Source organism: Cucurbita maxima, unplaced genomic scaffold (assembly GCF_002738345.1).
Source record: "Cucurbita maxima cultivar Rimu unplaced genomic scaffold, Cmax_1.0 Cma_Scf00002, whole genome shotgun sequence".
In the NCBI taxonomy this organism is placed as follows: Eukaryota; Viridiplantae; Streptophyta; class Magnoliopsida; order Cucurbitales; family Cucurbitaceae; genus Cucurbita; species Cucurbita maxima.
The window spans coordinates 5,610,241-5,637,740 of NW_019272018.1; the positions used below are offsets into that span (position 1 = coordinate 5,610,241).

Below are 27,500 nucleotides of genomic sequence, written 5' to 3' on the forward strand. Positions count from 1 at the left end.
AAAAAAAAAAAAAAAAAAAAACGGCCATACTGTGTTATTAACTCATCTGCATACAGCTTAGAAGACTTGACCAAGATACCCATCACCGGTTATTAACTCATCTGCCATGAGACTTGGGAGTGCATTTCTTTTTACCATTTGCAGAGTTCCATATCTGATGCTATATGAAAGGAAAGTTGGTGAAGAAGATTGAAGTTTTTGTTTCAATTATTTCCAATCTGGATCTCAACAACGATAATAGAATTCAAGCTAGGCATCAAAAATACTTGAGCATCACAATACCAATAATATAATTCAAGCGGAACCATGCTTCCTTTGGATTGAGTTCTTTAACATAAATTTATACATGTGAAATTGTTTAGAAAAACACAATTAATAGATGAAGTATTTGAGTTATTTTGGTTGGAGCATAATCGCCGGATATTCGAGGACAAAGTTACTAATTTTGATTCATTTTTCAAACACCTTACTTACCTTGCTCTCTCTTAGTGTAAATTCTCCTCTCATTTCCATGATTATAGGCTTTCATCTCTCATTATCCAATGGAAATGTTTTTTTAATTCCTCTGGGCACATTTTTTGTTCTTTTGTAATTTCATCTCTTCAATGAAATGAGGGAAGCTATGTTTCTTCAATGAAATGAGGGAAGCTATGTTTCTTCAATGAAAGAGTTGTAGCAATTTCTTTCCTTCATTGGTTTCAAATTTCCATTGGAAAGGAAAACGATTCTCTTTCTGACTTCACTCACTTAATTGTTAATGTTCCATTTTAGAGATGCAATATCTGACTAAACTCCAATCACTTGTAGATACTTGGCGCACAGATGTTAAACCTCAAGACATTGAAGGTTCCATCAATAATGCAGCACCGGGAAAACTCAGAGTCTTATCCGTTTCTCAGGTAATATTAAGGATTTGTTTTATTTATTTTTTATTTTTTATGAAAATGTGTCATTGGAATGAACGTGATGCTCCAGTGTCTAGCTTTAATATTGTTGCAGAACTGAGTGGTTTAACTTATCTTTCTATTTTTCTTGTCTCGATCTTTCAGATATGTAACTTCTCATATCACTTTCTGCTGTAGGTGTCTCGTATGTTCCATCCAAACTTCTCTGCTAAATGGAGGCGATATCTGTATATTTTTCCTCTGAAAGACGGAGAGAACATGGAGCCAAATTTTGCAATTTTGGAAGATGTAGAAAACAGTAGAGAAGAGGAATATCGTGATAAAATAGAAGTTTTACATGGTGAATGCAAGGATGAGATCCTGAATAATTTGATCCTCAGTCAGGATGATGAGGAGCCTGCATCAGCTAATAAGCCTCAAACATTTAGTATAATGAGGGTTAACCAACTACTAAGGAAACTAGAAGGAAAGTTATTGTCATACAAGATGTTTGCACGTGACACCAAAGCATCTAGAAACGAGTGAGAATCATGAATTGAATAAATTATTGGTTTTTTTTCCTCTTCTTTTTCCTCTTTTTTTTTAGTTGTTCTAGCGTCAAGTTTGATTATCATTGTTCTTTTTTTTTTTTTTCCCCAAAACTTTCTGCTCATAAAGGCTATTGTCACTTTCCTTCTTATTCTGCTCATAAAGCCTATCTACATTTTCCTTCTTATTCCGTTAGTCACTCATTTGAATTCTTTTAGAAGCTATTTATAGGAATATGAAATGGATGAATCCAGTCTATATGCTCTTTTGTGGGATCTGTGGATAAAAAGGAACATGGTTTGTTCTCTCATAAAAATAAGGAAGGGAGGAGAGATGGACAATGTTAAATTTGTAAGCAGTCGAACCCAAGTTCAATTACCTACCTAATATAATTGACTCTTCCTTGAACAGTTTTTCTAGGTCCTTCGTGGTACTTCTGTTTCCCCTTTTGTACTTCTCATCCCATCAAGTTCTTTTGAGAGAGGAAAAAAAAAAAAATAATAAAAAGAAGAAGATTTGATTTTAGATATGATCAGGATGGATAGTTTGAAGATTGACTTAGCAAAGTTAAGGGCTGTTTGGAGTGTCTTTCCTAGTGCTTAAAACACTTCTTTAAGCACCTAGAAATCCTCCCAAACCGGCTCTTAGTTATATAGTTTATCAGTTGAGAATTTTTTGTTTATGTTATCATGAGATGAATGTGCGTGTAGATATGATCAGGATAGCTAGTCTGCAGATCGACTAAACAAAGTTAGTAATACAATTTGTCAATCGAGAACTTTTTGTTTGTGTCAACGTGAGATTAATATGCTTGCTTGTAGCTTTCCTTTTCCCAAATGTTTTCTTATCAATGATAGGATGAGGTTCGGATCTTTTTGACATGTACTAATGGTGACTTTCCTCCTTTTCAGAGGTCCACCTACGGAGTGTTTTGTATACCATGCCCGAGCAATGGAAGCTAGATTACCATGCTTGGTATCCACTTGTGGTCCCTTCATGCTCTCGACCTCCTTTTCTTTGATTATCTTTTTCCTTCATCCCCTTCTTGAAATCTCTTTGTGGATTTGTAACTGTAGAACATTATTCTATGCTCACTTACACTTAAAAAAGGAAGAAACTTGTTTTTTGCCTTGTGTTTTCCACTGGTTGAGAACATAGAGAACTGAAGATGAATTTGTGGGAAAGTGAGTGTCAGTCGAGGAGACATAGAATCTGTGGAAAATTATTTCAAAGCAAACGAGTCCAAGCATGAGCTCGATTCAATGCAAATTAAAATTTTATTGACAAGGGTTGCGTTCTCTTCTGTCAGTATCTTAATTTGGATAACCTTAGACAAATTCTGTTCCTTTCTGATCATACAGACTTGTATATTTATTTGTTTATCCATGTCTTAATATTCCAACAAAACCAGTGACGTGCTCTTGAATAACCCTATTCCGAATTTAGAGATCTAAGTGGTAGTGTTGTATTGACAGGACCAAGGCGTAGGAAGAAGTGTTATGTGTGTTGAGCTGGTTGCTAATCGCTTCTTGAGGAAGGTAACATCTCCAGGGTTAATTATGCTAATGGTTGTATTGTACTGAACGTAAAATTGGCCTATTTAGATCCAACCTTTTCACCAACTGCTCAAACTTAAGCGTAAGCATTGGAATTTCCCCCCAGTTATAGCAATGTTATACAACCATAAGGCTCCTTCATATTTTGATGGCACTAATTATGGTCTTCGGTTGAATACTACCAATTATAAAGGAATCTAATCATGACCTTGCAGATGGTGCGGGTGCTTGTTGCGACAGCAATTAGAGAGGCAGCTGCTGGTGCTGGAGAGGATGCGTTACTAAAGCTGATGGATGCCACATGTCGACGTGCCACTGCACCTCCTGCGCCTCCTGATGGCCTCAGTCTCGTTGATGTAGGTTATACAGAATTTGATCCACAAAATTGCTTCATATTAAATGACTAATTTCTTTTCCCTTTTTCCCATGAAGGCTGCATGGACTAACCCGTCATTTGATTGATGGTGTTATTATTACCAAATTTTCTACCATTATTAATTTAGTGATTGAATTGTGTCAAGAAAAATATTTGTTCAGAGGTGAGTTTTAGCACACATCAGTTTAGGTGTTTGCATATGCATAAGGTTGGAGGTGAGTTTTTGTTTGGTTCAACTCACGCCTAGAGATTCGAACCTCATCTTTACCCATATGAGCTATATTTGAATTTTGTTTCCAGGTATATGATTAAGTACACTTACTGTCTTATTTACTTCATATCCAATTCCCAATTGGAGAGCACAACCTGATTGTTTAGCGAAGTTGTTTTAGTGGTACAAGTCTATGCCTATGCTAGTGTGTAATCTAATCGCATGTCTGCTTACTTCACTGCTTTCTAGAAATAGATTTTTCTTTAGAAAAAATAGTAACAATCAATTTGAGATTCCCAGTACCCAAGAATTTAGAGATTTTCACCCAGGAGAGAATTATCAATCATGCATCCCAACTTCCCTATTGTGGAGCCAAAGCAAACACACATTAATTTGCCGTTCTACCTTCAGAACCTATTCTATTCATCGGAAAGCCCTGTCTCCATTTTATATCTTCATCTTCAACCTCTCCTCTTTCAGTTAGAATTAGCATGCCATATAAGTCTTCCCATTTAGGCCTCACTGTTGCTTTATAGGCTTTTTAACTCGAGCACCAGCTCATATGGCGAAATTGAGTTCGTCAGATAACCCTCTTGAAGATCTAATATCAGCTTCACTTGCGTATGATGAATAGAAATCTTCATCCCCATCTTTTTCTTTCAACTCCTCGATCTTCTCCACAACCTCTCGCAAATCCATTCTCTTCTCGAAGTCGCTCTCGCAACATGCTATTGCAATCTTCAGTAGCTTCGTAATCTCACCATCACTGTTCTTGGTTGGCCCCATGTCCTTATCAAGCACTTGGCCGATCCATTCTTTTTCAGGAATAGATTTGACCCAACTTGCCAAATTTTCCTCATCGCCGCCACTCTTGCTCTGATGCAGAAAGTTGGCTGGGAATTTCCCAGTTAGAATCTCAAAGATCAACATCCCAAAGCTCCACACGTCTGTCTTTTTTGTGATGCGACCTAGTTGAGTGTACTCGGGAGATTTGTAAGCCACCATTTGCTCTTGGGCGTGTTCTTGGTTCACAACCGGGATCAAGCCATAGTCTGAAAGAAGGGGCTCAAAATTGGCCTTGAGAAGGACATTTGAGGACTTGAGATGGCCGTGTGGGGTTATAAGACTCGGAAGTTCAGCATAGAGATAACGAAGACCCTTTGCAACGCCCTTGATGATCTTCAACCTTGAAGGCCAATCAATGGCTGGTTGTCCCACGGCTTGGTGCCCTAAAAGGGATGGAGAAGAGAATCCAATTCAGCCAAGTTGTGAAGCACAGGTAAATATTAGATCGGTACAACTCAAAAGTCTAAACTAATATGATATGATATGATATATTTATCACTAACCTTTCCTTGGTGGACTTCATAAAAGTTGGAACATATAATCTTCTTCTCTAATATCATATAAAAGTTTAAGTTGATGGATTATTATGCACATTTTTAACACTCTTCTTTCACTTGTGCCTTACAGGAACGAACCTGACTAAAGAACTTATTGTTCGATATCAATCATGTTAAGTTATCACAAAATTCAAAGTGTAAGTTGGTAGGTTACAATATTAAGGATAAATATACCGTGAAGTTGAACAGCCAAGCTACCCTTCTCAACATAGTTTGTAATGAGAAGTTTTTCTTCCTTTTTGTAGTAGTAGGCGACGAGAGGAAGTAAGTTGGGGTGTTTCAACCTTCCAATTCTCCTCATATGTTCTTGGAATTCCTCTCTGTCCACATTGTTCATTTGCTTGAATCTCTTCACAACCATCACAGGTCCATTGGTCAAGGCTGCTTTGTAGGAAGATCCAAAGCATCCACTTCCTAGGATTTCTGCATTGGCTTTAAGCAAGTCTGATAAATCAAACCTCTCTGTATCATCTCTTACAAATGACAACTTAGCACTCTCGGCTGCCCGTTTACCCGCTCCGCTTCCATGACTGGAGCCTCGATCGGGTGACCTCGACCCGATTGCTGGACTTGACGCACTAGCATTTGGAGATTTGCTGTGGGCTGGATTCTCTTCATTAGAAGACGATTGGTTTCGACGGCTAAGGATGACTATTCCGGCTCCGATGGCAAGTAGAGCCGCTGTCACAGCTATTGAAACCATTATGATGCTCGCAATTGATGGCATTTTTGAAGTGGTGCATGGGTTATCAAGTGGTTTTCCACATAAACAGTGAAGGCCTGCATATGGGAATGGGAGAATTAGCTTATTATACAAGTCCAAAACTTCAAATTTTCTTGAGCTATCCCCATCAAAAGGAAGCATTTATAGGCAGTTTTATGATATGATATCAAATGGAATCTGAAAGTTATGGGCAAGAAATATATGAAGATTATTGTTGTGACCTGTAAAGGAGGATGGATCGAAGTTGCTGAAAGCTCGTGGGATTGAGCCACGAAGTTGTTCATTGCCGGAGACATTAAAGACCTTCAATGTCTTCTGCGCAAAATTAGGAATTTGGCCAGAAAAGTGGTTCCCTTCAAGCCTGAGCTCCAACAATCGAGGCAACTCAGCCAAGGACCAAGGAATCTGCCCCTCCAGATGGTTCTGAGCCAAATGAACTTTCTTCAAAGACAACATGCTTGAAAATTTATCCCCAGGAATGTCCCCTGAGAAGTGGTTTCCTGACAAATACAGAGATTTCAATGCCCCGAGTCTCTTGACGTCCGGCAGAGACCCATCGAAGTCATTCTTCATAAGACTGATTGACCTTAATTGGGGCACCCCTTCCAGAGACTCAACGTCAATGTGACCCTTGAGCCCCATGTTTTCCAGCTTCAATCCCCAGACATTCCCCTTCTCGCAAAGAATTCCGACCCAGTTCGCCTTGTCGCCGGTGCAAGGGGAGGACCCGGCGGCCCAATTTCCCAACACATCATTGCTCATTTCGAGAGACCCTTTGAACTTGAGAAGCGCTTCTGCATCTGTAGAAGCAGCCTTCGATGAAAAGACCTCAAAGGAAATCAAAATGAGAAGGATGGTGAAGGTGGTGGAGGTGGCCGGCGGTGGAGATGGGCTTGCCATAGTTCTGAAATTTTATGGTAATGCACGCGGCGGCGGCGTGCGCGCCCTTTTAATTAAGACCGCGGTGGTTAGGCAATTAAAGGAGAAGGTGCTTGTGTGGGTGTGATGGGGCTGAAGAAGGGGTGAAGGGAAAGAGGGAACTTTGATGGCATTGAAGAAAGAGGAAAACAGAGGATGTACGGACGGAGGGGCAAAAAACAGAGCTAAGAATAGGATTCAGAATTGGAGAGACAGAAAGAAAGGCTACGAGAACATTTTGTGCGACACAACAAAATGGGTGGCTTCAAAGTTGACCAAGTCTTTTCTTTCCCACATTTTTCTTCAATTTCCCTTTTTTTTTCTTTTTACAACTACGCATGTCTTCACCCAAAAAAAAAATAGTCCCTTTTTTGTTATGTTTTATTTACTTTTTCTTTTTTAGGCTCAATTACAATTTTAACGTTACAATCTACCACTGGCAGATAGTGTTCACTTTGGCCCGTTACATATCTTCTCAACCTCACGATTTTGAAGAGATTTCTCTAACAAAATGGTATCGAAACATCAGCCACTGTGCCAACGAGGACGTTGGGTTCCAAAATGGGTAGATTGTAAGATTAGACATTGTTTGGAGAAACCTTTTTTTGATAGACGCATTTAAAAATCATGAGGTTGAGGCAATAAGTAACGGATAAAAGCAGACAATATCTATTAGCGGTAGACTATTACATTTAATATATTAGTTGTTATTTTTGTTTTAACTGATGTGTTGGTAATATTATAACAAGAATTATAAGAATGGGAGGAGATTAAGATTAATAGAAAAGAGTTACAAATGCCTCTAAAACAAGACTAAGAGGGGCCTAGTAAATATATCCTCATCACATCCTTCAAATGAAAGGTAGGTATAGGTAACAAGAAGATGAAATATATCCTCCTTCAAGTTCTCTAAGATGCTGTTTTTTTCTAGTACTTGTTTGGTTTAGTTGTCAAACCAAATCCAAATGGAAAGAGTGGATCATAATGTGAATCACCCACGTTCATTGGGAGTTGATCAACAGTCTTGAACCAAGTACGAGCAAGCTTCCCAGTGAATCCATAGTCACCAAAGAGAAGGTCAGCTACACCTTGGCCTTCTGTTCCTGGAAGCCAAGCAGCCACAAGGGCATTGGCTATTCCAACATAAGGCTGCATCACAACAGGGCGACCTGAGACGACAACAACGACACATTTGACATTGCCGCACACATTTCTTATGGTGTTAGGACCAGGTTCAGAGATGGTGAGATTCAAGCTGTCGCCAGACGTTTCAGCATACGGAGGCTCCCCGACAACAACAATGGCAAACGAGAACTCATTTGACTTGACAAAGCTCGCATCTGGATTGGCGTTGTACACTACCTGAGTCGCAGGATCGACCGTGTTCTTCACAGCATTGAGGATGGTGGTACCTGTTCACAGATGAACTTTGTTTATATGGACGTAGTATTGAGATCAATTCCATGTCAAGAATTATCTTTTTGGTTTCTATCTTATCCGGAAATAACAGTGAAAGCATACCAGCAGTAAGATCATTGCCGCTCTGACCCTGCCATGTGATCGTCCAGCCTCCGCATTGGTAGCCTAAGTTGTCGGCGTGAGTCCCTGCAACCAATAACTTCGCAGCTTTTTTAGGAAGTGGAATCATTGGCTTATCGACAGAGGGGCCGTTCTTCAACAACACAAGTGATTTTCTTACGGCCTCCCTAGCCAATTTTCTATGTTCCTGTTGAAGGCCAACATTTTAGTTCAGTTCATCAAAGCCTAAACACTTCAGGTATATCATTTTCCAACTAACTCCAACAAAACAAGTGCCAAACCTTGCTCCCGAGTTGGTTGACTAAGCTGTAGTCCGCCAACGGATTCTCGAACAGACCCATAAGAAATTTGATTCTTAATATTCTCTCAACAGCATCATCGATCCTGCTCATTGGTATGATATTGTTTTTCACCTGACGAGTGAGTTCGTAAATGAACTCTGTGTAGTTTTCTGGAACCATGACCTGCATCACCATTAAGAACATAATCACAAGGGTCCAGATCGAAGCACATCGAACGTAATTAAAACCATATTTCTTCCATAGTCATAGGAAATGTATGATGGTCGTGTTACATGTTACAAATCAAAGCGGACAATTGACTTACCATGTCAATTCCAGCACTAACTCCAGCTTGAACTGAATATGAATAATTAGAATGAGGAGGAGAGGTGATCCTGTCAATTCCTTGCCAATCAGATATGACAAAACCCTACAGACAACCAACAAAAGAACATTCTTTCTGAGCTTCTACAATATAAGAATATCACTTGTTAGTTAATTTCTTTCTATACCTTGAACTTGAGCTTGTTCTTGAGTAAGCCAGTGACAAGGTCACGATTGGCGTGCATTCTCACTCCGTTCCAGCTCGAGTAAGAGACCATTACTGTTGCAACTCCCTTGTTAACCGAGTTATAATATGCAGGCATGTGAATGCTAAGCAATCCATTATAGTCAATCACAGTGTTATTTTCATCGATGCCTCTGGTTGTGCCACCATCTCCAAGGAAGTGCTTAGCACAGGCCGCAACTTTTTGTCTGAAGCGAAATAAGTTCAAAATATAAAAGTGGTAAATGCAATATATTCAAATAAATTCCGGTGAAAAGGGATCTTACTTTCCCCCAACAAAAGGAATCCCTTTTCTTGAATTAGCAGGAATTGCTCCTTGCAATCCAGGTATGATCTCAGTCATTTGTTGAACAATTTTATGATCTTCACTATAGCTCTCGTAACACCGACCCCATCGAGGATCTCTGCACACCTGCATAGCCCGAAAACCGTAAGTAAAAATCTATAACTAAAGTACACTTAGGGAAGAAATTGTAAGCATATTTCATCTTCTCCTTGTTAGGAACCAACGGCTCTCCACTAATATTGTTCACTTTGAGCATAAGCTCTCATGACTTTGCTTTTGATTTTCCCAAAAAACCTCGTACCAATGGAGATGTATTTTTTATAAACCCATGATCAACCTCTTAATTAGCCGGTGAGGCTCCTTTCCCAACAATCCTCAACAATCTTCCCCTCGAACAAAGTACACCATAGAGCCTACCCTAAAGTCCATGGAGTCCTCAAACAGTCTCCCCTTCAAGACTCGACTCCTTTTCTCTAGAGCCTTGAACAAAGTACACCATTTGTTCGATTGAGTCACTTTTGACTACACTTTCGAGACTCATAACTTTTTTGTTCGACACTTGAGAATTCTATTGAAATGGCTAAGTTAAGGTCATAGCTCTAACACCATGCTAGGAACCACGACTTTCCACAATGATATGATATTGTCCACTTTGAGCATAAGCTCTCGTAGCTTTGCTTTTGGTTTATCCAAAAGGCCTCATACCAATGGAGATGTATTCTCTTACTTATAAACTCATGACCAACCCCTTAGTTAGCTAGTGGGACTCCTCTCCCAACAATCCTCAACAATCCTCCCCTCGAACAAAATACACCATAGAGTCTCCCTAAAACCTATGGAGTCCTCAAACAACCTCCTCTTAGTCAAAGTTCGACTCCTTTTTCTCTGGAGCTCTCCAACAAAGTACACCATTTGTTTGACACCATGTTAGGAATCACAACTCTCCACAATGGTATGATATTGTCCACTTTGAACATAAGCTCTCATAGCTTCGCTTTTGGTTTTCTCAAAAGACCTCATACTATTGGAGATGTATTTCTTACTTATAAACCCATGACCAACTCTTTAATTAGCCAGTGGACTCCTCCCCCAACCATCCTCAACACATGAAAATGATTTAAAATGTTACCGCAATACATGGAGCAAAAACGTAAGGAATTCCAGTTGCTCTCACTTCAAGCGCTGTGGCCTCTCCTATCCTCCTAAGAAGTTCCGGGTCCCTGATGTGAAAAGTTAAGTCATAAGCAAACCACATCATAAATAAGCGTCTCCAATCCTCCGAACAAAATTTTGGGCTACAATTTAAAGTCAAGAAACGTGTTCAAGGATTTTTCTTGCTAATCTGGTGTATCAATTCAAAAAATCAAGAGATTATCCTTATCAAACCTCAAACTTCCATTAGCATAATACAAGATTATCAAATCATATACACACAAAAGACTTAGGGAATGCTCTGCTTCTAGACTACTTTACTTGCCTGGTAACTCCAAGACCAACATTATGAGGAAAGATAGTGGCATTGTACGCATTATTGTGACCATGAATGGCATCGATCCCATAAATCATAGGGATCTTAAGACGGGTGGATAGAGAGCCCTTTTGGATCTCATTCACCATATTGACCCAAGTTTCCGCCGTCGCTTTCTCCGCCGGTGCACTGCCTCCACCGCTCAGTACACTCCCTGTCCAAATACAGTATAATACACATCCATCCATTACAATAATCCTTACTGAGAAAGTAAACATTAATCACACACAATCTAGTTCAGCCAAACAGCGGAATCAATTCTAAGTAGACATTAAGCACACACAATCTAGTTCAGCCAAATAGGGGAATCAATTCTAGAGTGCAGAATGCGATAATACCAATGAAGTAGTTCTTCATGACGTCCGGAGTTGCAATTTTCCGTTCAATCTGAACCATCTGCCCAATTTTCTCTTCCAAAGTCATCCGATCCATAAGATCTTTGATTCTAGCACCCAACGGCTGTTTAGGGTCTTGGTACTTCAGGTAAGTTGCATCTGTAAGAACGGCCAGGCAGCACAGCAGCAGCCAAAACCCCACAAAGGGTTTTAAGAACCGCGTCATTTCGGGCTATGAAACTCAAGCTGCTTAATATCTGATGATTAAACAGAGCATTATAGAGTTACAAGAACAATCACAAAATCTTGCCCAAAAACAACAACAGCAGCAGCAAAATCAATCGAACACACTACTAATTGGCAATTCAAGCACGTAAAAACAGGGTGTAAGCAAATGCAGAGCCACAGAGCATTTGATGAAGAATAAAAGAAGAAAAAAAAAGAAGAAAATGATTCTTACAAAATGAGAGCAGCACAGCCTAAGTGAAAGAAATGGCAGAATGGTTCTGACAGAGAGAAATGGGAATCTACGTAGACGAAGATGGAGTTCATGGACATTTATATACTAAGCTTTTAGTATTATTTTATTCATCTTCTTATCCATTATTAATTCAAACTTCAAAGAAAACTGCGTTTTTTTTTCTTTTCTTTTTTATTTAATGAAAAGAGATTTTCTTTATGAGTACTCCAAAATCAAAATTTAATTATGAGATGAAGCAATTTAATAATTTGTTTTTCTATAAATAGGGAAGGTTTAACTTTAAGTAGGGTTAGTAAGTTATAAATTTGGATAGCTCACCTTGAGCTGTATGTATGTAGCCTAACGTAATTGATTAGACATGTGTTCGATCAAAATGACGAGTTAAATATCTGTGGTCACATATAGATGATCTAAACAAAATTGAATTATAAACGTTGTTGATGGATCCACGTGCATAGAAGATTTATAAAAAGTAAATTGATAAAGTGAACAAAAAAGCTGAACATATTTCAGCTCGGGAGCGGGCGGCACGTACTACTAAAAATAAATTATATGGACAATATAAACTTGGATTATGATAACTCAAAATTGGGAATGTAAAATTGTTCGAAATTAGAAAGCAAATGAATATTTAAGAAAAAACAAAAATTTGAGAACGTAAGAAATGCATTGGGGATTGGTGAATGCAGAAAAGTGGCACGCATAACTTTGCCAATTGTCTCTAAACGGTGCATACTCTATTCACAAATCACATCTAGCCACGTGGAATATCATATAAAAAATATAAAATTATTATTATTATTATTAATGTATATATGGAAAAATAGAAAAATATACATAAATATGAAAAATAGGTCTCCTTCATGTAGTATTATTGTTGTTTTATGGCCAAGGCATTTAAAATTGATAGCCGTTGGGAGACACAACCTGCGTGGCCGACAAGCTGTGAATAGCAATGGAATGTCATTTTCCATTGGGAAAACCCATTTTATTTTTATTTTTATTTTTATGCTATGGTAGTCGTGGTAACATTTCTTTATTAAATACTATATATAATAAATACATAAATAAGTGACATTTTTCATTTCAGGAGATTTTCATATGCTTGTTGTATGCACGTACGTACGTACATGAATGAAACGAAACCATGGTAGAAATGCAATGCCATGCCAGCCATGTGAGCTAAAGAAAATATTTAATACATCAAAATCAATCATTTTCCGAAAGGCAAACAAAAGAAAAGCAAAACTTCCCCCCATTTTAGGGGCATCTATCTATCTATCTATCTAGCCCATTCTCACAACACTGAACACACACCACCACATGGATTGTAGGTCACCCTGCCCTTAAACCCAAAGGGCCACTTTCCAAACTACAGACTTCGCCAAGCCTCCAATTATTTGGATTGGAGATAGGACAGGAGAATTCAAGTCACTCAAGTTTATATCACTCAAAAGGACCCCTCTCTGATCAACCATTAATGGCATACCGGCCCTTTGCTGTGTTTACAGTCTCCATGAGTTACCTATGCTTTCCTGGCTTGCTGTTGAAAAAGATATAACTTGTTAATTCCTGTAATGTGGATCTCCAAGAACCATACTTACTTCTTTGAATATGTTAGGTATGGATCTTGAGCTATCGTTAAAACATCAGGTCTCTCTGCTTGGCTATACGTCAAACAACGTCGTATAAAATCCTGCACGACATCATATAACACCTTTGTTTGACTGCTACAAGTTTCGATGTTATAACATAGGAAAAAAATATGGTAGGAAGCATGGACTTTTCAACAAGGATGGTCATGGTATATCGTGAAGAAAATGCATGTTAAGGGAATTGAGCAAATGCAAACAAGACCCCTGCTCACCTTCGCTTCGTTTGAGACAGCTGGTCGAGTAGGAAAATCGACTTTACGAGCTTTTATAATTGTGTCTTCACGAAGTATTCTTTCTTGGGTCTGATCATGCCCAAATGGACGTCTGCCAAAGAGCATTTGATATAGGAGTACTCCCGCTGACCAGACATCAACCTGGTTTCAGAAGGTGGCAGGTCATAGAAGACTCAAAACTTAAGAAGAACGTGCATGCTAACTTCGCAAATCACAATGAAGCTTAGCACTCTCAAACTACATTTTACAGCTATATTTGGGTGACTTGGCTAGAGAGAAACTGCGAGTTTAAAATGATGGAGTTGGCCTATTAAGCTTCTGGGTGGAGCTCTTTAATTAGGTTCTTTTGAAACTGCAAACCCTTCTGAATTCAAGCCAGCTAGAGAATTATTCAAAAGCATGGAGGGTGAATTTGGGGCATAATCATCTTATCCCTCACCCCCTTTTGTGAGTCTTTTGGTTTCATTCAGGATAACTCAAATTTGACATATGTCCAACTAGATAGGAAGAGGAATGAGCACGAGCACGACAATAGAATAACCTAAACAAGAGTGGGACAGAGAAAATAAACTATAAAACAACAAACCTTAGATGATATTAAAGGTGTCTTGCTGAGCTCAAAGCATTCGGGAGGTAAATACCTACAAATGCCAAAAGAAGTTGTTAACGGACAATATGCACTAGGGCATTAAGACGAATTAACTGTACAAACGTTAAAGAAACGATATAAAATCCAAAAGAAAAACCATTAGTTCATTACTTAAAAACGGATAATAAATTTTAAAACATATCAAAAGCCAAAAAGTGTGCAGAAAAGTTAGACATTTACCAATATGTTCCAGCACCCTGAGATGTGAGTTCCATACCCTGAGATCCAACATCATCCTCAACTATTTTACTTAGACCAAAATCTGTCACTTTTGCGACGCCTAGTTCATCAAATAGAACGTTACCAGGTTTTAGGTCATAATGGATGATTTTTTGTGCCCTTTTGTTCAAGTAAACAAGGCCATGAAATATCTGAACTATGATAATCCTGGCTTCTTTCTCGGGCAATACTGGTGTTGACTTCAGGACAGCATCAAGATCCTTCCCTAGAGGCAAAAAAATGTCCAACAGATAATGCAAGATGAAAGGCAAAGATTCATGATTTTTCCATATGAAGATAAAAAGGAAAAATATATAGTGTAATGAAAAGCACTTCAGATTCATAAGGGAGAATAGAAATGTACCACTACAATATTCCAAGACTGTACAGAATGTATTTTGATCAATCTCGAAAATGTCCCAGAGCCGTACAATATGACTGTGCACCAATGTTTTGTGGATATTGTACTCCCTAATTGCATGCCTTATATAACTTTGCTTCTTCTCTTCACTCCACTGAGCATTCAGTCCATGCAGCTTACATGCAACATATCTATGCTCAACCAAGTCATAAGCCTGCTGGAAATTTTGTACTTCAAAATCACTGCAAAAAGGTGTATCTTTACAGTTTCCAAATGTAGGCAAAGATGGTCTTGTGTTTTTTTCCTAGCAATTTAACTCAGACAAGTTTTTTGAGAGAATGTCAAGAAATAATGATCCAGTACAAAACTCTGACCTTGTAAACCTCACTGAATCCTCCTTTCCCAAGAAGGTTTAAAAGGGCAAATCTGTAATTTAAAATCTGAAAATTGTTGAAACGGGAACCCTCCTCATCTCGTATTCGCTTCATTTCACGTATGAGCCTTCCCTTATCAATTTCATAGCGGTCCCTTTCACGTAGAATAGTTTCTTCTTCCTACACAGAAAATAAATAATGATAAGATAGAGATGTCACCTATGTAAATTTGAAGTGTAAAAACACAAATGTTTTAATAACTAAAGAAACAACACAACACGACAAAGGAACTAACACGCTTGATGCTTGCCAGACGGGATTTGTAGATCTCATCCTGAATGAAACTGTCCTCTTCTTGGGCTCCTGATTCAGTGTCGGTCCCATCACCTTTGTCTTTAAATTAGAAGGAACAGTCACTTCTAGATGGCTGAACTTTAAAAAAATAGACAGCTAGCATATATTCATATCTTAAATTTTTAAAAACCTTATCGCAAGATAGCATTTTCGAAGCTTGATGTCAGAATACAACAGGACATGAAGGTGAGAGAAAAAGAGGTTTCTTAAATATCAAAACAAAAATGTAGCATTTAAAACTTGAGAATGTTCGGAATAGCCATTGAGCTTTGATGCAGCGCACGTATAGATGAAATCCATAAATTCTTAGTGCAAACATTATTGAATTGTTTTCTCCTTGAAATATGGGTGGGAAGAGAGACTTTGAAGGAACTTACCCGACTGTCTTTTCTTCAAGAATTTGCGTTGACGTTCAATTGCTTCCTTGGTTTCTAGTAATTGTTTCTGAAAAATAGGAAAGTTATTTGCAATGAACAAATGAAATAAATGTACAACTTATCATAAGAATAATTTCCACGTTGAGAAAACTAAAAGGCAAAAAATATACAAACTAATGCGTGAGAGAAACATTATTGACCTGATAGTAAGGAGGTACTATTCACCAAATATTATGCCTATCATATGTCCAACCTATTTTCTTTTCTCATGAGAATATTTTATCCATAACAAAGATCAAAAGAAGTAAGATATACCTGCTCCATAGTTTGCTAATAATAAAGAACAATAACCTAATAGGATATTTGAAAAAAAAAAAAACAAATTCGCTTCGAATATAGTTATGACAAAAGTATAAAGATGACTTACAAGATGAGCATTTAGATCTTTCAGTGCTTGTCCATCCTCCCATGTTTCAGATATAACTGTCCCAGCTCTAACATCCATACAAGAATGCAATCAGTTATTTCCTTACAAGCAAGAAGACATGAATTTGACTGACAAATTCAAATCCAAAGCCCGGAATAGTCAAAATTTTAGTAAGAATTCCAAATTCACAGCTTTTGTGTCACAAATCTCGTCCATTAGCATGCCCTGTCTAGAGGGCAGGAACTGTAACATAAGTGATGAAGAAGGGTGAAGATGAGAGCATTTAGATCCTGATTTGGTATACCCATCTCTTCTTTTGCTCGCATATTACATTGTCCCTGACCGAGCAAGGTCAAATTATAATGTGACTTTGACCTATTACAATTAGATTATGAAAAAACTAACCTGATTACACCCACATTGCCAAGTCTCAAGGAGTCTTGTCGGACTTTCATCCTTGCTTCCTGTCTCTCAGCCTTTGAAACAGATATCAGCAAATCAGATAGCACTTTTGTTCTCTGTAATTTCAATAAAACCCACAACAAGAAGGATGCAATAGTTAACGGCAAAACTATGTCTACAAGGAATTAGAAAATTCTTGATGATGGCATTTTAAGTCTACAACACAAGGACAAGAAAGGTTTGAAATGAAAGCATATTCTATTTATCTCTTCATAAATATCAAAAGGAGAACAATAAGAAATTTCTTGATAACATCATCAAGAATCAATCAGCTAAGTTTCATGGTTAATAACCTCCCTATGGAGTAATTGAGTAAACAAACCTTGATGACAAGAAAATGGCAACCATAAAGTAAGAAAAGGTTGTAGGCCATATATAAATTGGACAAGAGAGACAAGCAGTGGCTGTGACAACGGAGTGGGATGAAGTTAGTAGTGGCAGAGGTCATAAAGTGGCCAACGGTAGTTACGAAGTCATCTTCCAGAAAGATATTGGCCAAATGTAGTTCAGGAACTTCTAGGTATTAGAAAAGCCCCAGGAAAAGATGGATGTTGATGAAGTCTTAGAGATTCATGTCCTACTCCTAGCTCCTAGATGGAATGCTTTGGCTAAGGAAATTCAGTTAGTGTCTTTCTGAGATAAAGGTCAATTGGAGAGCGTTCTTGTGGACTTTTTAGCTTCCTAAACTGGATTTAAGACACAGTTAGATTTTTATGAATTTTTTCTCAGGCAGAAAAAAGATTGATTCCTTGAGAAAAATAAACCTTAGGTTTCATTTGATGTTCGTACTCTTTGATCTCCTTCAATTCCTGCATAAATCATGTCACAGAGTGAAGAGAATATTAATAAACAGAAGAGAGAGAATTTCAAAAATGTATAGCGAAGGAACAAACTAATCGATGAAAATAGTTTAGAATACTCCAAAAATAGAAAAAATAAAAATAAAAAGGTTTAGTATACCACCATTCCAAAGTCCACAAGGAAAATATATCCTGTGGAAATGGGTTTTTTACTATCTTGGGCATGATCTTGTACCTTTTCTAATTCATGGAAATGATTTTGATATTCTGAAGACTCCTGACGTGATTTTTGCAAATCCTCCTCCAATGAAGCGACTTTTGCCCGTAAAGATACCAACTCTTCCTATTTAATACAAACAAGAAACTAGATTTGAGATGTCAAAATTTAGTGGCACCGAGGCAAGACATTTCACACAAAACCTTTTCCATTCAACAAACTGGAATAAAATTCATCAGAAACAAAACAACACTTCACAAGTCAACAAACTCTTAAGTTGAGAAAGCACGTGTAATCTTTTTCTCAAAGGTTCCAAATCACCCAATTTCATAGTCATATAAATACTTTTTTGCACTCGTTTAGACACCAACTCCATAGGATTTTTACATAAACATATAACGAAATCATACCTCCATTGGAGAGCGATTATCAATGCGAAGCTGCTCTTTACTCATCCCATCCTGCAAAACCAGAGATTGATTATTAATAAACCAATGGTTCATGCTAAGTCTTGTGGCACTCCTTGCCTAAAAAATCTTGTAGCTGCTAATTGAGGATTTCATACTTTCCAGAACTCGTTGTAATATGCCAATTTCTTTTAAAAGTGGAAAATATTGATCAATTTAGGTTGGTTTTTCCAGTTGCAGGCAGTCAATTCATTAGTAAGAATGTTATTAAGTTGGCTTTTTAGTTTACCTTAAACCAACCCAATATATACCTAAACTATGCCATATTGGAAAAAAACTTTATTGATCTAGACCCTTCCCAATGAATAAAGGAAAAGCAAACATCTCATCAACAAGGATCCAAACTCCTTTTCCAACCCATGCAATCTTGAATGGGTAATGAAGGACAAGGAATCACAAGTTGACTTGACAGATTTAGCATGAAAAGATGAAACATATTATCTCCACTACCATCACTAAAATCATCTAAAAAACCGTATCGTTCTTGCTGCAACAAGTCCTGAATACTGTATGTTGTTGAGAAGGTCATTTCAATTTTGGCAAGAGTAAGAGTCTTTGAAAAATGTAGGCTAAATGCTCCCCTTCACCCCCTTCAACATAACACCCATGACTTCTTCATCGCCTACCTGAGTCGCATTTTCCCCTTCCAATTCCTGCTACACTACCGCCTAGTAGACTGCTAGATTGCAGTACAAGCATCCATCCAATTAGTGACCCATTCGATTACTACAGATGACAACTAAAAACTTGTGGAAAAGCAGGACCGCAGTTTCACAAACATTGTCAGCTACCAAAACCTGAATGAGAGTCTCCACCAAAATTATACAAAGTGTACCGAAGAAAAGAATTTCAAGACCTCCTTTTCTTTCCTTCTCTCTTTTCTTTTGATAAGAAACAAACTTTCATTGATAAATAAAATAAACAAACAAACAAGATGTCCAAAGATGAGGAGTCTTACAGAAATGAGGATTTCAACCAAATAAGTAACTTTAATCAAATGGTCAATCCATCATGAAAAATTAAACAGCATCAAATTGTTCAATTAAAGCATAGACAACACTACAGAATTAACTAATTTATTAGACGGGCCTTACCTTAAGGTATAAACTGTCAAGTTGACCATTTGTAGGTAGAATTGTGGAGAGAGAAATTTGTGATTTCATCTGATCATTAACTCTTGACCCACGACCTCTACTCGAGAGTGATTGTCCCCTTCCTCTACCTTGTTTTTTCCTATTTACATCCACATTCTTTTTGGTCTCTATGGAATCCACCACGCTTTGCTTTCCATCTTCCACTGCCTGAATGGGTTTTTAAAGAGTTGTAATATTGTTAAAAAAAAGAAAAAAAAAAGTTCCAAAGAGAGAAAATATCATGATGACAAGTGGCAAAAAATGATTAAAACAAAAGTAACAAGGAGAAGGCAAATCAAACTCAGTTAAGTGCTCAAGAAAGAAGACAGCGAGCTTTGATGCAGTAATGGGAATATAAAATCTCGATAGCCAATTAATATTCTATAATGAAATTAGGGTTTACAGATGGTCTATCTTATTCAAACAATAGCAAAATTTATTCCAAACCATAACCAAAATAATAAGAACGACCTCAACACGCTCAGGAAGGGATGAGTCATTGGCCTCTTGAAGTTTCTGGCGCTTCCTAGTGTTGGCTTGGATGAGGAAGCCATCCCCAGTCTAGCATACATAGAAAATAAAATATCATCAAACTCAGAATAGATTATCTTTCAGAGTTCAATTTCCCACAGGTAAAAATGCAAAGAAATTAGATAATAAAAAATATGACTGAGAATAAGGCATACTCCACCTAAAAGAAGGAAAGTGTCCGAAAAATGAGACTAACGGGCAATAAGTAAACATGAAGAGTCTTTCAAAAGGAAAAAAAATTGAACGATTTTGTAATGGAACTTACACCTCACCATTAATTAAACTTTCAAATGATAACGAGTCTTTCAACAGGCAATACGCATATTATTCCATTGTGTAGTGGCTTCCATTATTTATAGTTTGTTACTCATAATAAACTCCTTCACAATAAGTTTTTATTATTGAGAACTAAGAGAAATGTATCTACAGTTCCTGAACTCCTCAACGAAGTTCTTAAAATTATTACTCCATTACAAGCTAAAATGAATACAGAAAAGATATTCTAAGACTAAAATGAATCTCTCTTAATTTACCCAAAATTATCAACGTCAACCTTTCAAAAACAGAGCATCGCAAGAAGAACAAAGATCATGCACACAAAAGTAATAGGGGAAATATCATCATTCTATTAGTGGGTTTGTGCATTCAAGCAAAACTCCAGTCAGTTCCAAAAGGAAGAATTAGAACGGCGGAGTGTTTGATCAGTAACAAAAACTCAATTCTCAAAATACAGAAAAGAAGCGGAATGAATTCAACATTCACATAGAATATTAAACGGAACTTACGCCATCATCTGAATCACTCGAAGTGGTTGGCTCGATCAAATTTTCAGAGGCGACAAATTTCACAGCATGTGAGACGGAGGAGGTCCTGGTTGACTGCGACTGAGCAGGCGGCTGGGTGGACGAAGTCTTACCGACCATACGAGCTTCGAGCTTGGCCATTTTGGCCGGCAAAGATTGGTCCGATTGGTTGGATGAATTGGAGGAGAAATGAAGCAGCATATCGTCCGACATTGCGTAAACGACAATGCAGGAGCAATTTATAATGAAAAAACAGCGTATTCAGAACCATTCAACAAAATACGTAATCATGTTCGTTCCCGAATTGACTCAATTAGAATTTGATGTAAATCCTTCTGTAATGCAGGGCTCCATTGCATGCAAATACAATCTATGTGCTACCCTTTACTTACGAAAGAACACCCTTACAGCCATAATCATGCTGTGTAGAAAATGAAGCTCTTGTGGAACTGGGTGCATAGACAAACTGCAACAACCAATCAAAGAAATCGAGAACAAGTTCAAAAAGTCGTCCCAGTACAAAACCCAACTGAGTAAGAACAAAATTGAGACAGAAAAAGTGAAAAGGAAATTAGGGTTTTCACAATTAGGATAGAAACCAATGAAGGGAAGCAATAAGATCAGCAAAAACAAATCTATGGTGATACAACTAACTTGAATGCTTAAGAGAGTCACAAGCAAGGTTTTGTATGAAGGAATATAATCAACAGCATATATGACTCCAAGACCATGGAGGAGAGAGAAAAGAGAGAGAGAGAGAAAGAGGGAAAACGAAGAGTTGATAAGAACAGAGGATTTAACCTTTAGACTTCATCTTTGCAAATTGCAATGCTTGTGTGAAATGCCCCAAACAATCAAAAACCCTAATGAAGAAATGAACACTTTTTGTTTAGATGGATGAGTTAGAGAAGGCAATTCTCATGTGGCCTAAACAATTGACCTCTTCCAATAAAGTTCAATTCACAAAAGAAAGGAAGCAAACAACCACACTATAAAATGCTTACCACCAAAGCATCAACCAAATATAAATCTAAAAGAAACAGGATTCTTTATTAAAATCAAACATGATGATAATAAAATATAACATATTTGTTCCATTTTGCACCTAGTTGACTAATAAATTAGTTACCATATTATTCATAATAAATATAAATTTAGTTATTTGTATCTTAATTCAAATGAGTATCTTAGTCATTCTCGTCTAAATTTTTAAAATTTTTAAAGTAACGAGGTTTTGAAATATTTAAGAAAAATCGAACATATTATAATTTTTCAAAAATTTACCATATTATAATCTAACCCTTCAATAAATCAAAGATTGATCATTTGTGGTATCTGTCAGTTCATACACATTTCAACTGAAAATAAATCCACCTGACTTCTATATTGTTAGTTTTTTGTTCTTGATCAGATTTGGAACTTTGAGTTACTTAATGCTTGGTTTCTTCTAGTATAAAAAAAAAATAAAAAATCAAATTTGTAACTTTCCTTGGAGAATTCAGAAATTGTACATTACACAAACTAGTACTTTAAATTACTGGAATTCACACTAACTAAAATAAACTATTGACATCTAGGATGTAGCTCAAGTTCAATCATCTACAAGAAACAGAAGAAGAGCCATGGGAACGCCAAGTAATAACAGAGCAGAAGCTATTTGCCTTTCAGATTTTCATAGCAATGTACAACAACAATGCAGAAGAGTGTTGAGCCTGCTCCATGTCGCTCGTGTTCGATGTCACGATGTCACCGTCCAAGACATCTGCAATGAAGAAGAAATGACAATGTGAGAATCAAGCTCAATACAGAAATTGAATCCCAGTGAAAATCTGTAGACTAGAAATTTGGAATTTGAATCATTTGAAAACTATCGTTAGCCTGATAGAACCTCTGCCAATATGGTAATATCTGAAGTAAGAAGTCATTTTCATTTCCACCTAAGATATTGGAACTTTTCTGATAATAATACTCGCATGCTGAATCAACATGCATAGAGAGGTGTAACCATAACCAGCATAATTCATCGCTAAACAACACAAACCCGACAACGTAGTCGAACTGTTCACACGAAAGAAAAATCAAGGAATATGATTCAGAGAAATTGATAGATGTTTAAAATTATAAAACTGCAAATGAAGAAACCTGCAGGCCAAGAGCAGTAGGAATCATGTCATCAACTAAACTCAATAAGTGTAATCTGGTACTATCACGAATGAAGAAATAACTTACAATTATCTTATATTATGCGATGAAATCACTAGACAAAATAACAAATCTTTGAGCAGTATATCTTTCCCACAGCTACCAATCACTCTAATCAAATAAGACTTTCTACCACCATCCATAGCTTTTCCTTCTTCCTTCATTGCTAAAGCCCCCAAATCTAGATGCCGAGAATCCGTTCTGAGGCGCTATACTGGATTGGAATGACATTGGAGTCCCTGGATGTAATGTGCGCTCCCTTGTGAGAGATTGAGGACTTGCATAGTAACCGGAAGATCGAGGAGGGCTTGCATAGCGACCAGAAAATTGAGGGCTTGCATATTGACCAGGGTATTCCGTATAATAACCATGATCCCACCGAGATGGTGTAACGGGAGAATTCCAGTTATTATTCATGGATGTGCCATTGAAGAAGTTGCGAGAACCCGGATCCTCCATCATCCAGCGACCCTTTTGTCCTGACTTCCTAGGCAGGTTAGTGTATTTTTCTTCATAGTTTATCTTTTTCTTCTTGCTATGAGCCTTTGCAAGATTATGAGGTGCAGATTTTGACCCCATATGGTACATTTCTGTTTTTGACCTCGATTTAGGGTTCGATAAATCACGTTTCTTCTTGCAACCCTGTGAATGCTCCATGAAATAAAATGTTAGAATCACATTCTCACAAGATATATAAGTATGCATAATAAAAAGAACTCCTAATTTTCATCTGATAAAACATGCCAAAATGTAGGATCTTTTATCTACCTTGGTGGAACTTGTGCACTCTCGGGCAAAATGCCCTTCTCCACCACATCTATAGCATGAGTTAGTTGACTCAGCGCCAGAAGCTACTTCAATATTCCTCTTGCTACCCTGAGCAAGTTCCATAAAGTACAAGTTTAAAATCACATGTTGACAGGAAATATAAGTAAATGCATCAAACTGAACATGCTCTCCTCATAACTTTTCCCTAATAAAACAGGCCGATGTATAGGGTTTTTTTTATCTACCTTGGTGGAACTTGGGCACTCACGGGAAAAATGCCCATCTTCACCACATCTATAGCATGGGTTGGGTGATGCAGCACCAGAGGCATCCTCCCGATTCTTCTTGCCGCCCTGAGCAAGCTCCATAAAGTATAAATTCAGTATATGGAACTGTTCAATAATCATTTAGTTTATTATTTCTGATTTTTTAAAATTGTGCTTGTTTTCTTATCATTTCTCTACAATGGATTTCATCTTTGTTACTGTAGTATTAAGGCTTCAAGAGTTCTTTAAACTACTGTTTTAAGTTTTCAAATTCTAACAAAGTTTTTGAAAACTTTTGTATTACGTTTTTAAAAGTTGACTTGATTTTTTAAAACACATAAAAAGTAAACAACCAAACCCATAAATGGAAATAGTATTTATAGGCTCAAGTTTCAAATACAAAAAACCATGAACTAAATTGTTGTGAATGGGACTTTTGTTTTTGGTTTTTGAAAATTGTGCTTATTTTACATCATTTCTCTATAAGGGGGTTTTATCTTTCTTAAGAAATTATTTGAATTCTTAGTCACATTCCAAAAAATAAGTTTTTAAAACTGTTTTTTTTAGTTTTAAAAACTTAGGCTTGGTTTTTTATAACATAAGTAAAAAGTTAGACAACAAAACAAAAAACCTCATAAAGTACTATTCATAAGCTAAATTATCATAAACCAAAAACCAAAAAACAAAAACCGATATGTAAGCTTTTTTTATCTACCTTGGCAGAAATTGTGCATTCACGGACAAAAGGCCCTGCTTTTTTGTCTACCTTGGCGGAACTAATGCATTCACGGGCAAAATGCCCTTCTTCACCACATCTATAGCATGGGCTAGGTGATGCAGCACCAGAGGCTTCCTCACGATTCTTCTTGCCACCCTGAGCAAGGTCCATGAAGTATATAAATTCAGTATAGACACTGTTTATAAAAACATTTATTTTTGCCTCTGGACTTTTAAAATTGTGCTTATTATCTTATCATTTCTCTACAATGGATTTAATCTTTCTTACTTTTCTTATCCAAATACTACAAAAATACAATTTTTTGAAAACTATTATGTTAAGTTTTCAAACATTGTCTGGATTCTTAAAAATCAACAAATCCGATAAATGGGAATAGTATTTATAAGCTCAATTTTCAAATGCCAAAAACCAAAAGCTAAATGGTTGTCAAACAAGGCCTTAGTCCTTGGTTTTTTATTTTTAAAAATTGTGCTTGTTTTATCACCATTTCTCTATAAGGGGGTTTCATCTTCCTTAAGAAATCCTTAAAATTCTTAGTCAAATTCCAAAACAAAAATAAGTTTGTGAAACAACTTTTTTAAGTTTTCAAAGCTTAGGCTTGGTTTTTGAAAACATATATAAAACATAGACAACAAAACAAAAAACCTCACAAGTGCACGTATTATTTATAAGATTAATAATCATAACCAAAAACCAAATGGCTATCAAAATAAATATTTTCTCCTTATTATTTGTTGAAAAATATAAGCCAATATGTAAGCTTTTTTATCTACCTTGGCGGAACTTGTACACTCACGGGCAAAATGCCCTTCTTCACCACATCTATAGCATGAGCTGGCTGATACAGCAGCAGAGGCTTCCCCACGTAATCTCGAGCATGCCTGTAGATTCACATACACACAGCCCAAAAGATTAATCAACCATGTGCAATAAACTTAGAAGCAAGGACCTTAATTTAAAAGGAATGAGCTCTCTTGTCAACAAGGTTCGAGTGATTACAAGTTCCTGTATTTAAATATTCTTTGCTCGCATGTACTGAGACATACAACAATAATAAGTGAAAGCAACACTATAGACCCTGCCAATATTGGCCCCCTCTCCTACTTTCTCACATGTTGACTCACTAAACAATGAACTCTTTAATTACAAGCATACATTAGCAACTCATTAATCCCAATAATTTGACTTGCGCAAGAAAATACAGTCATACATAAGTCCAGCAATCTAGAAATTTGTCAATGCTCAAAAATCAGAAAAATCCAGAACTGCCGCCAAATTTGCTGATTATTACTGCCAGCCAGCGTGAGAGCAAAACAAGTGGGCAATTGCATATAAAAGCAAGACAAACTTTTATATATATATATATATATATAAAACACAAAAGTAATACGCAAACAAAACAAGAGAACGTCTTAAATGGAAAATGAAAGGTGATACGAGTATCATGTGAACATCGTACAGTCAGATAGGACATATGAACATAGAGGACTTACCAGACCAGTATGTCCAGCCTGTCCACATTTATAGCAGGAAATGTCTACTGAAGTGTCGCTGGTGGAATTCACACAACATAAGTGGCCTAATTTCTTACAAATGTAGCATTGTATGTTCTGGAAAAAAAAAGTTTTACAAGACACGTTTAGAAAAATGATACAGCATGCAAAATAACTCTGGAAAAGAACCAAAAAAGTACACTATATTAGGACCTTGAGATCATCATCTGGATAACTACTTTGGCAAGAAAACATATCATGCCCAGGATCTCCACATTTTAAACATATTTTTGAGCTTGAAGAAACCTTCAAATGCTTCTCTGGACAGTCTTTTGCACGATGCCCAACTTTGTTGCAAATATAGCAGTCTCGTGCCTGGGAATAGTAAGGAGTAGGTTTTTAATTTTAATGAAATCGGAATGAGCAAGAAACAGGAGAACATAGAAGAAGAAAATATTACAAAACTGTGAGACACTCGGGTTGATTGTGAATAAACTGGATAAAGATTGATCATAAGAAAGCCAATAAACATATTCTAGCCTCAGAATGAGGAATATGGATTTCAGACCAGAGGACTATGGAGACATTAAAAATGTAAAAAGAATTTACCTCAGCAACAAAGATATTAGATAAAGAGTATAATTTCTAATTTTCATTAAAAAAAAAAAAAAAAAAGGTATGCATGGATATAAGGATACCACATTGAGAACAACACATCTCCATATAAGAGAATTCTTGCACTTCAAGCGCCAGACTGTTTGAGGAACACCCCTCCACAACACCCCCCACCCCCACCCACCAAATGAAAAGTTTGAAGCATCTAGGACAGGTGTAAGAAAAGAAGAACAGAGGGAAGTAAGATGCAGATAGATTGTGTATCTTCCTGACCTTTAAGCAACTCCTTGCATTGTGCTCCAGACTTCCACAGACAAAGCATGGTTTCTTCCGTTTAGCTGATGTGCAACTGACAGCATTATGACCTTCCTCACCACAATTATAGCACGCTCCCCAACTATCTGGAGGGTCAAAGTATCTTGGTCCACGCTGGGAGAATAATATGTAAGAGATACAAAACTAAGCCTCCACAAACATCAGTTTTCCTTAACGGTAATTCAGAGAAGTTAAAGGGACTCACAAGAAGTTTCCTAAACACGTTATTATTAGTTGTGTCAGTAATGTTTGGTTCCTCCGAATCAACTTGATCTATCAATGGAGTTGTCTCGATTTCAGTAATTTTTGGTTCCTCCGAATCAACTTGATCTATCAATGGAATTGTATCGATTTTCTCTCCTTCTGTGACAACCACCTAAAATCAAAGGAAGCAGCAAGAC

At 37.1% G+C, this 27,500-nt stretch overlaps 5 protein-coding genes across 12 annotated transcripts in view; 1 reads left to right on the plus strand and 4 right to left on the minus strand.

Moving 5' to 3' along the window:
* Positions 1 to 5,365, plus strand: part of LOC111499102 — an 8,167-nt gene extending 2,802 nt beyond the window's left edge. The window contains exons 5-11 of one of the 5 annotated variants that reach the window (XR_002720901.1): positions 808 to 899; positions 1,083 to 1,426; positions 2,345 to 2,408; positions 2,909 to 2,971; positions 3,205 to 3,345; positions 5,050 to 5,116; positions 5,225 to 5,365. Coding sequence is in view for 4 of the 5 variants with exons in the window: in XM_023150566.1 (XP_023006334.1) it covers positions 808 to 899; positions 1,083 to 1,426; positions 2,345 to 2,408; positions 2,909 to 2,971; positions 3,205 to 3,396 (755 nt within the window). In the remaining variant the exon portion in view is untranslated. Of the gene's footprint in view, positions 1 to 807; positions 900 to 1,082; positions 1,427 to 2,344; positions 2,409 to 2,908; positions 2,972 to 3,204; positions 3,704 to 4,400; positions 4,686 to 5,049 lie in introns of those variants that run through there. The other 4 variants (XM_023150586.1, XM_023150576.1, XM_023150597.1 and 1 more) reach the window with 4 other exon arrangements.
* Positions 3,879 to 6,870, minus strand: LOC111499091 (pollen receptor-like kinase 1). The gene is made up of 3 exons (XM_023150556.1): positions 5,925 to 6,870; positions 5,154 to 5,759; positions 3,879 to 4,805 (listed from the first exon to the last, which is right to left on the minus strand). The coding sequence occupies exons 1-3, from the start codon at positions 6,601 to 6,603 to the stop codon at positions 4,135 to 4,137; spliced, it is 1,956 nt and encodes a 651-aa protein (XP_023006324.1). The 5' UTR covers positions 6,604 to 6,870; the 3' UTR covers positions 3,879 to 4,134.
* Positions 6,871 to 7,372: 502 nt separating this feature from the next.
* On the minus strand, positions 7,373 to 11,723 carry LOC111468112 (beta-glucosidase BoGH3B-like). Its single transcript, XM_023113193.1, has 10 exons — positions 11,619 to 11,723; positions 11,162 to 11,415; positions 10,773 to 10,977; positions 10,425 to 10,515; positions 9,276 to 9,421; positions 8,954 to 9,197; positions 8,767 to 8,871; positions 8,442 to 8,624; positions 8,143 to 8,347; positions 7,373 to 8,033 (listed from the first exon to the last, which is right to left on the minus strand). The coding sequence occupies exons 2-10, from the start codon at positions 11,382 to 11,384 to the stop codon at positions 7,549 to 7,551; spliced, it is 1,887 nt and encodes a 628-aa protein (XP_022968961.1). The 5' UTR covers positions 11,385 to 11,415; positions 11,619 to 11,723; the 3' UTR covers positions 7,373 to 7,548.
* Positions 11,724 to 12,787: 1,064 nt separating this feature from the next.
* On the minus strand, positions 12,788 to 21,653 carry LOC111499478 (serine/threonine-protein kinase TOUSLED-like). 2 transcript variants are annotated; one of them, XM_023151043.1, is made up of 17 exons: positions 21,503 to 21,653; positions 20,684 to 21,167; positions 19,839 to 19,928; positions 19,329 to 19,535; positions 18,178 to 18,228; positions 17,786 to 17,893; positions 17,515 to 17,559; positions 16,694 to 16,806; positions 16,289 to 16,355; positions 15,862 to 15,928; positions 15,426 to 15,523; positions 15,131 to 15,310; positions 14,760 to 14,970; positions 14,357 to 14,621; positions 14,114 to 14,168; positions 13,507 to 13,668; positions 12,788 to 13,335 (listed from the first exon to the last, which is right to left on the minus strand). In XM_023151043.1, exons 2-17 carry the CDS (start codon positions 20,912 to 20,914, stop codon positions 13,240 to 13,242), a joined length of 2,046 nt encoding a protein of 681 aa, XP_023006811.1. In that variant the 5' UTR covers positions 20,915 to 21,167; positions 21,503 to 21,653; the 3' UTR covers positions 12,788 to 13,239. The 2 variants fall into 2 exon arrangements, with proteins under 2 accessions (XP_023006811.1, XP_023006818.1); XM_023151050.1 differs by lacking the exon at positions 21,503 to 21,653 and adding an exon at positions 21,356 to 21,477.
* Positions 21,654 to 22,138: 485 nt separating this feature from the next.
* The window catches only part of LOC111472161 (zinc finger CCHC domain-containing protein 7-like), a 6,169-nt gene continuing 807 nt past the window's right edge, over positions 22,139 to 27,500 (minus strand). Inside the window, exons 2-11 of one of the 3 annotated variants that reach the window (XM_023117826.1) lie at positions 27,305 to 27,475; positions 27,058 to 27,213; positions 26,383 to 26,544; positions 26,170 to 26,286; positions 25,450 to 25,557; positions 24,653 to 24,811; positions 23,917 to 24,024; positions 23,672 to 23,779; positions 22,931 to 23,545; positions 22,139 to 22,463 (exon numbers count right to left, since the gene is read on the minus strand). In XM_023117826.1, the coding sequence (XP_022973594.1) occupies positions 23,033 to 23,545; positions 23,672 to 23,779; positions 23,917 to 24,024; positions 24,653 to 24,811; positions 25,450 to 25,557; positions 26,170 to 26,286; positions 26,383 to 26,544; positions 27,058 to 27,213; positions 27,305 to 27,475 (1,602 nt within the window). In that variant the 3' untranslated portion in view covers positions 22,139 to 22,463; positions 22,931 to 23,032. Of the gene's footprint in view, positions 22,464 to 22,858; positions 23,546 to 23,671; positions 23,780 to 23,916; positions 24,034 to 24,652; positions 24,812 to 25,449; positions 25,558 to 26,169; positions 26,287 to 26,382; positions 26,545 to 27,057; positions 27,214 to 27,304; positions 27,476 to 27,500 lie in introns of those variants that run through there. The other 2 variants (XM_023117812.1, XM_023117821.1) reach the window with 2 other exon arrangements.

Coding starts and splice junctions, on each gene's coding strand:
- LOC111499091 (XM_023150556.1), bottom strand. CDS start 6,603: ATGGCAAGCCCATCTCCACCGCCGGCCACCTCCACCACCTTCACCATC. Junction 5,760..5,924: donor CGATCCATCCTCCTTTACAG/GTCACAACAATA, acceptor TCCCATATGCAG/GCCTTCACTGTTTATGTGGA. Junction 4,806..5,153: donor CTTGGCTGTTCAACTTCACG/GTATATTTATCC, acceptor CATCCCTTTTAG/GGCACCAAGCCGTGGGACAA.
- LOC111468112 (XM_023113193.1), bottom strand. CDS start 11,384: ATGACGCGGTTCTTAAAACCCTTTGTGGGGTTTTGGCTGCTGCTGTGC. Junction 10,516..10,772: donor GTTGGTCTTGGAGTTACCAG/GCAAGTAAAGTA, acceptor TTTTCACATCAG/GGACCCGGAACTTCTTAGGA. Junction 8,034..8,142: donor CGGCAATGATCTTACTGCTG/GTATGCTTTCAC, acceptor ATCTGTGAACAG/GTACCACCATCCTCAATGCT.
- LOC111499478 (XM_023151043.1), bottom strand. CDS start 20,914: ATGTCGGACGATATGCTGCTTCATTTCTCCTCCAATTCATCCAACCAA. Junction 16,807..17,514: donor AACATCAAATGAAACCTAAG/GTTTATTTTTCT, acceptor TTGAAATTACAG/AGAACAAAAGTGCTATCTGA. Junction 15,929..16,288: donor AAGATCTAAATGCTCATCTT/GTAAGTCATCTT, acceptor CCTATTTTTCAG/AAACAATTACTAGAAACCAA.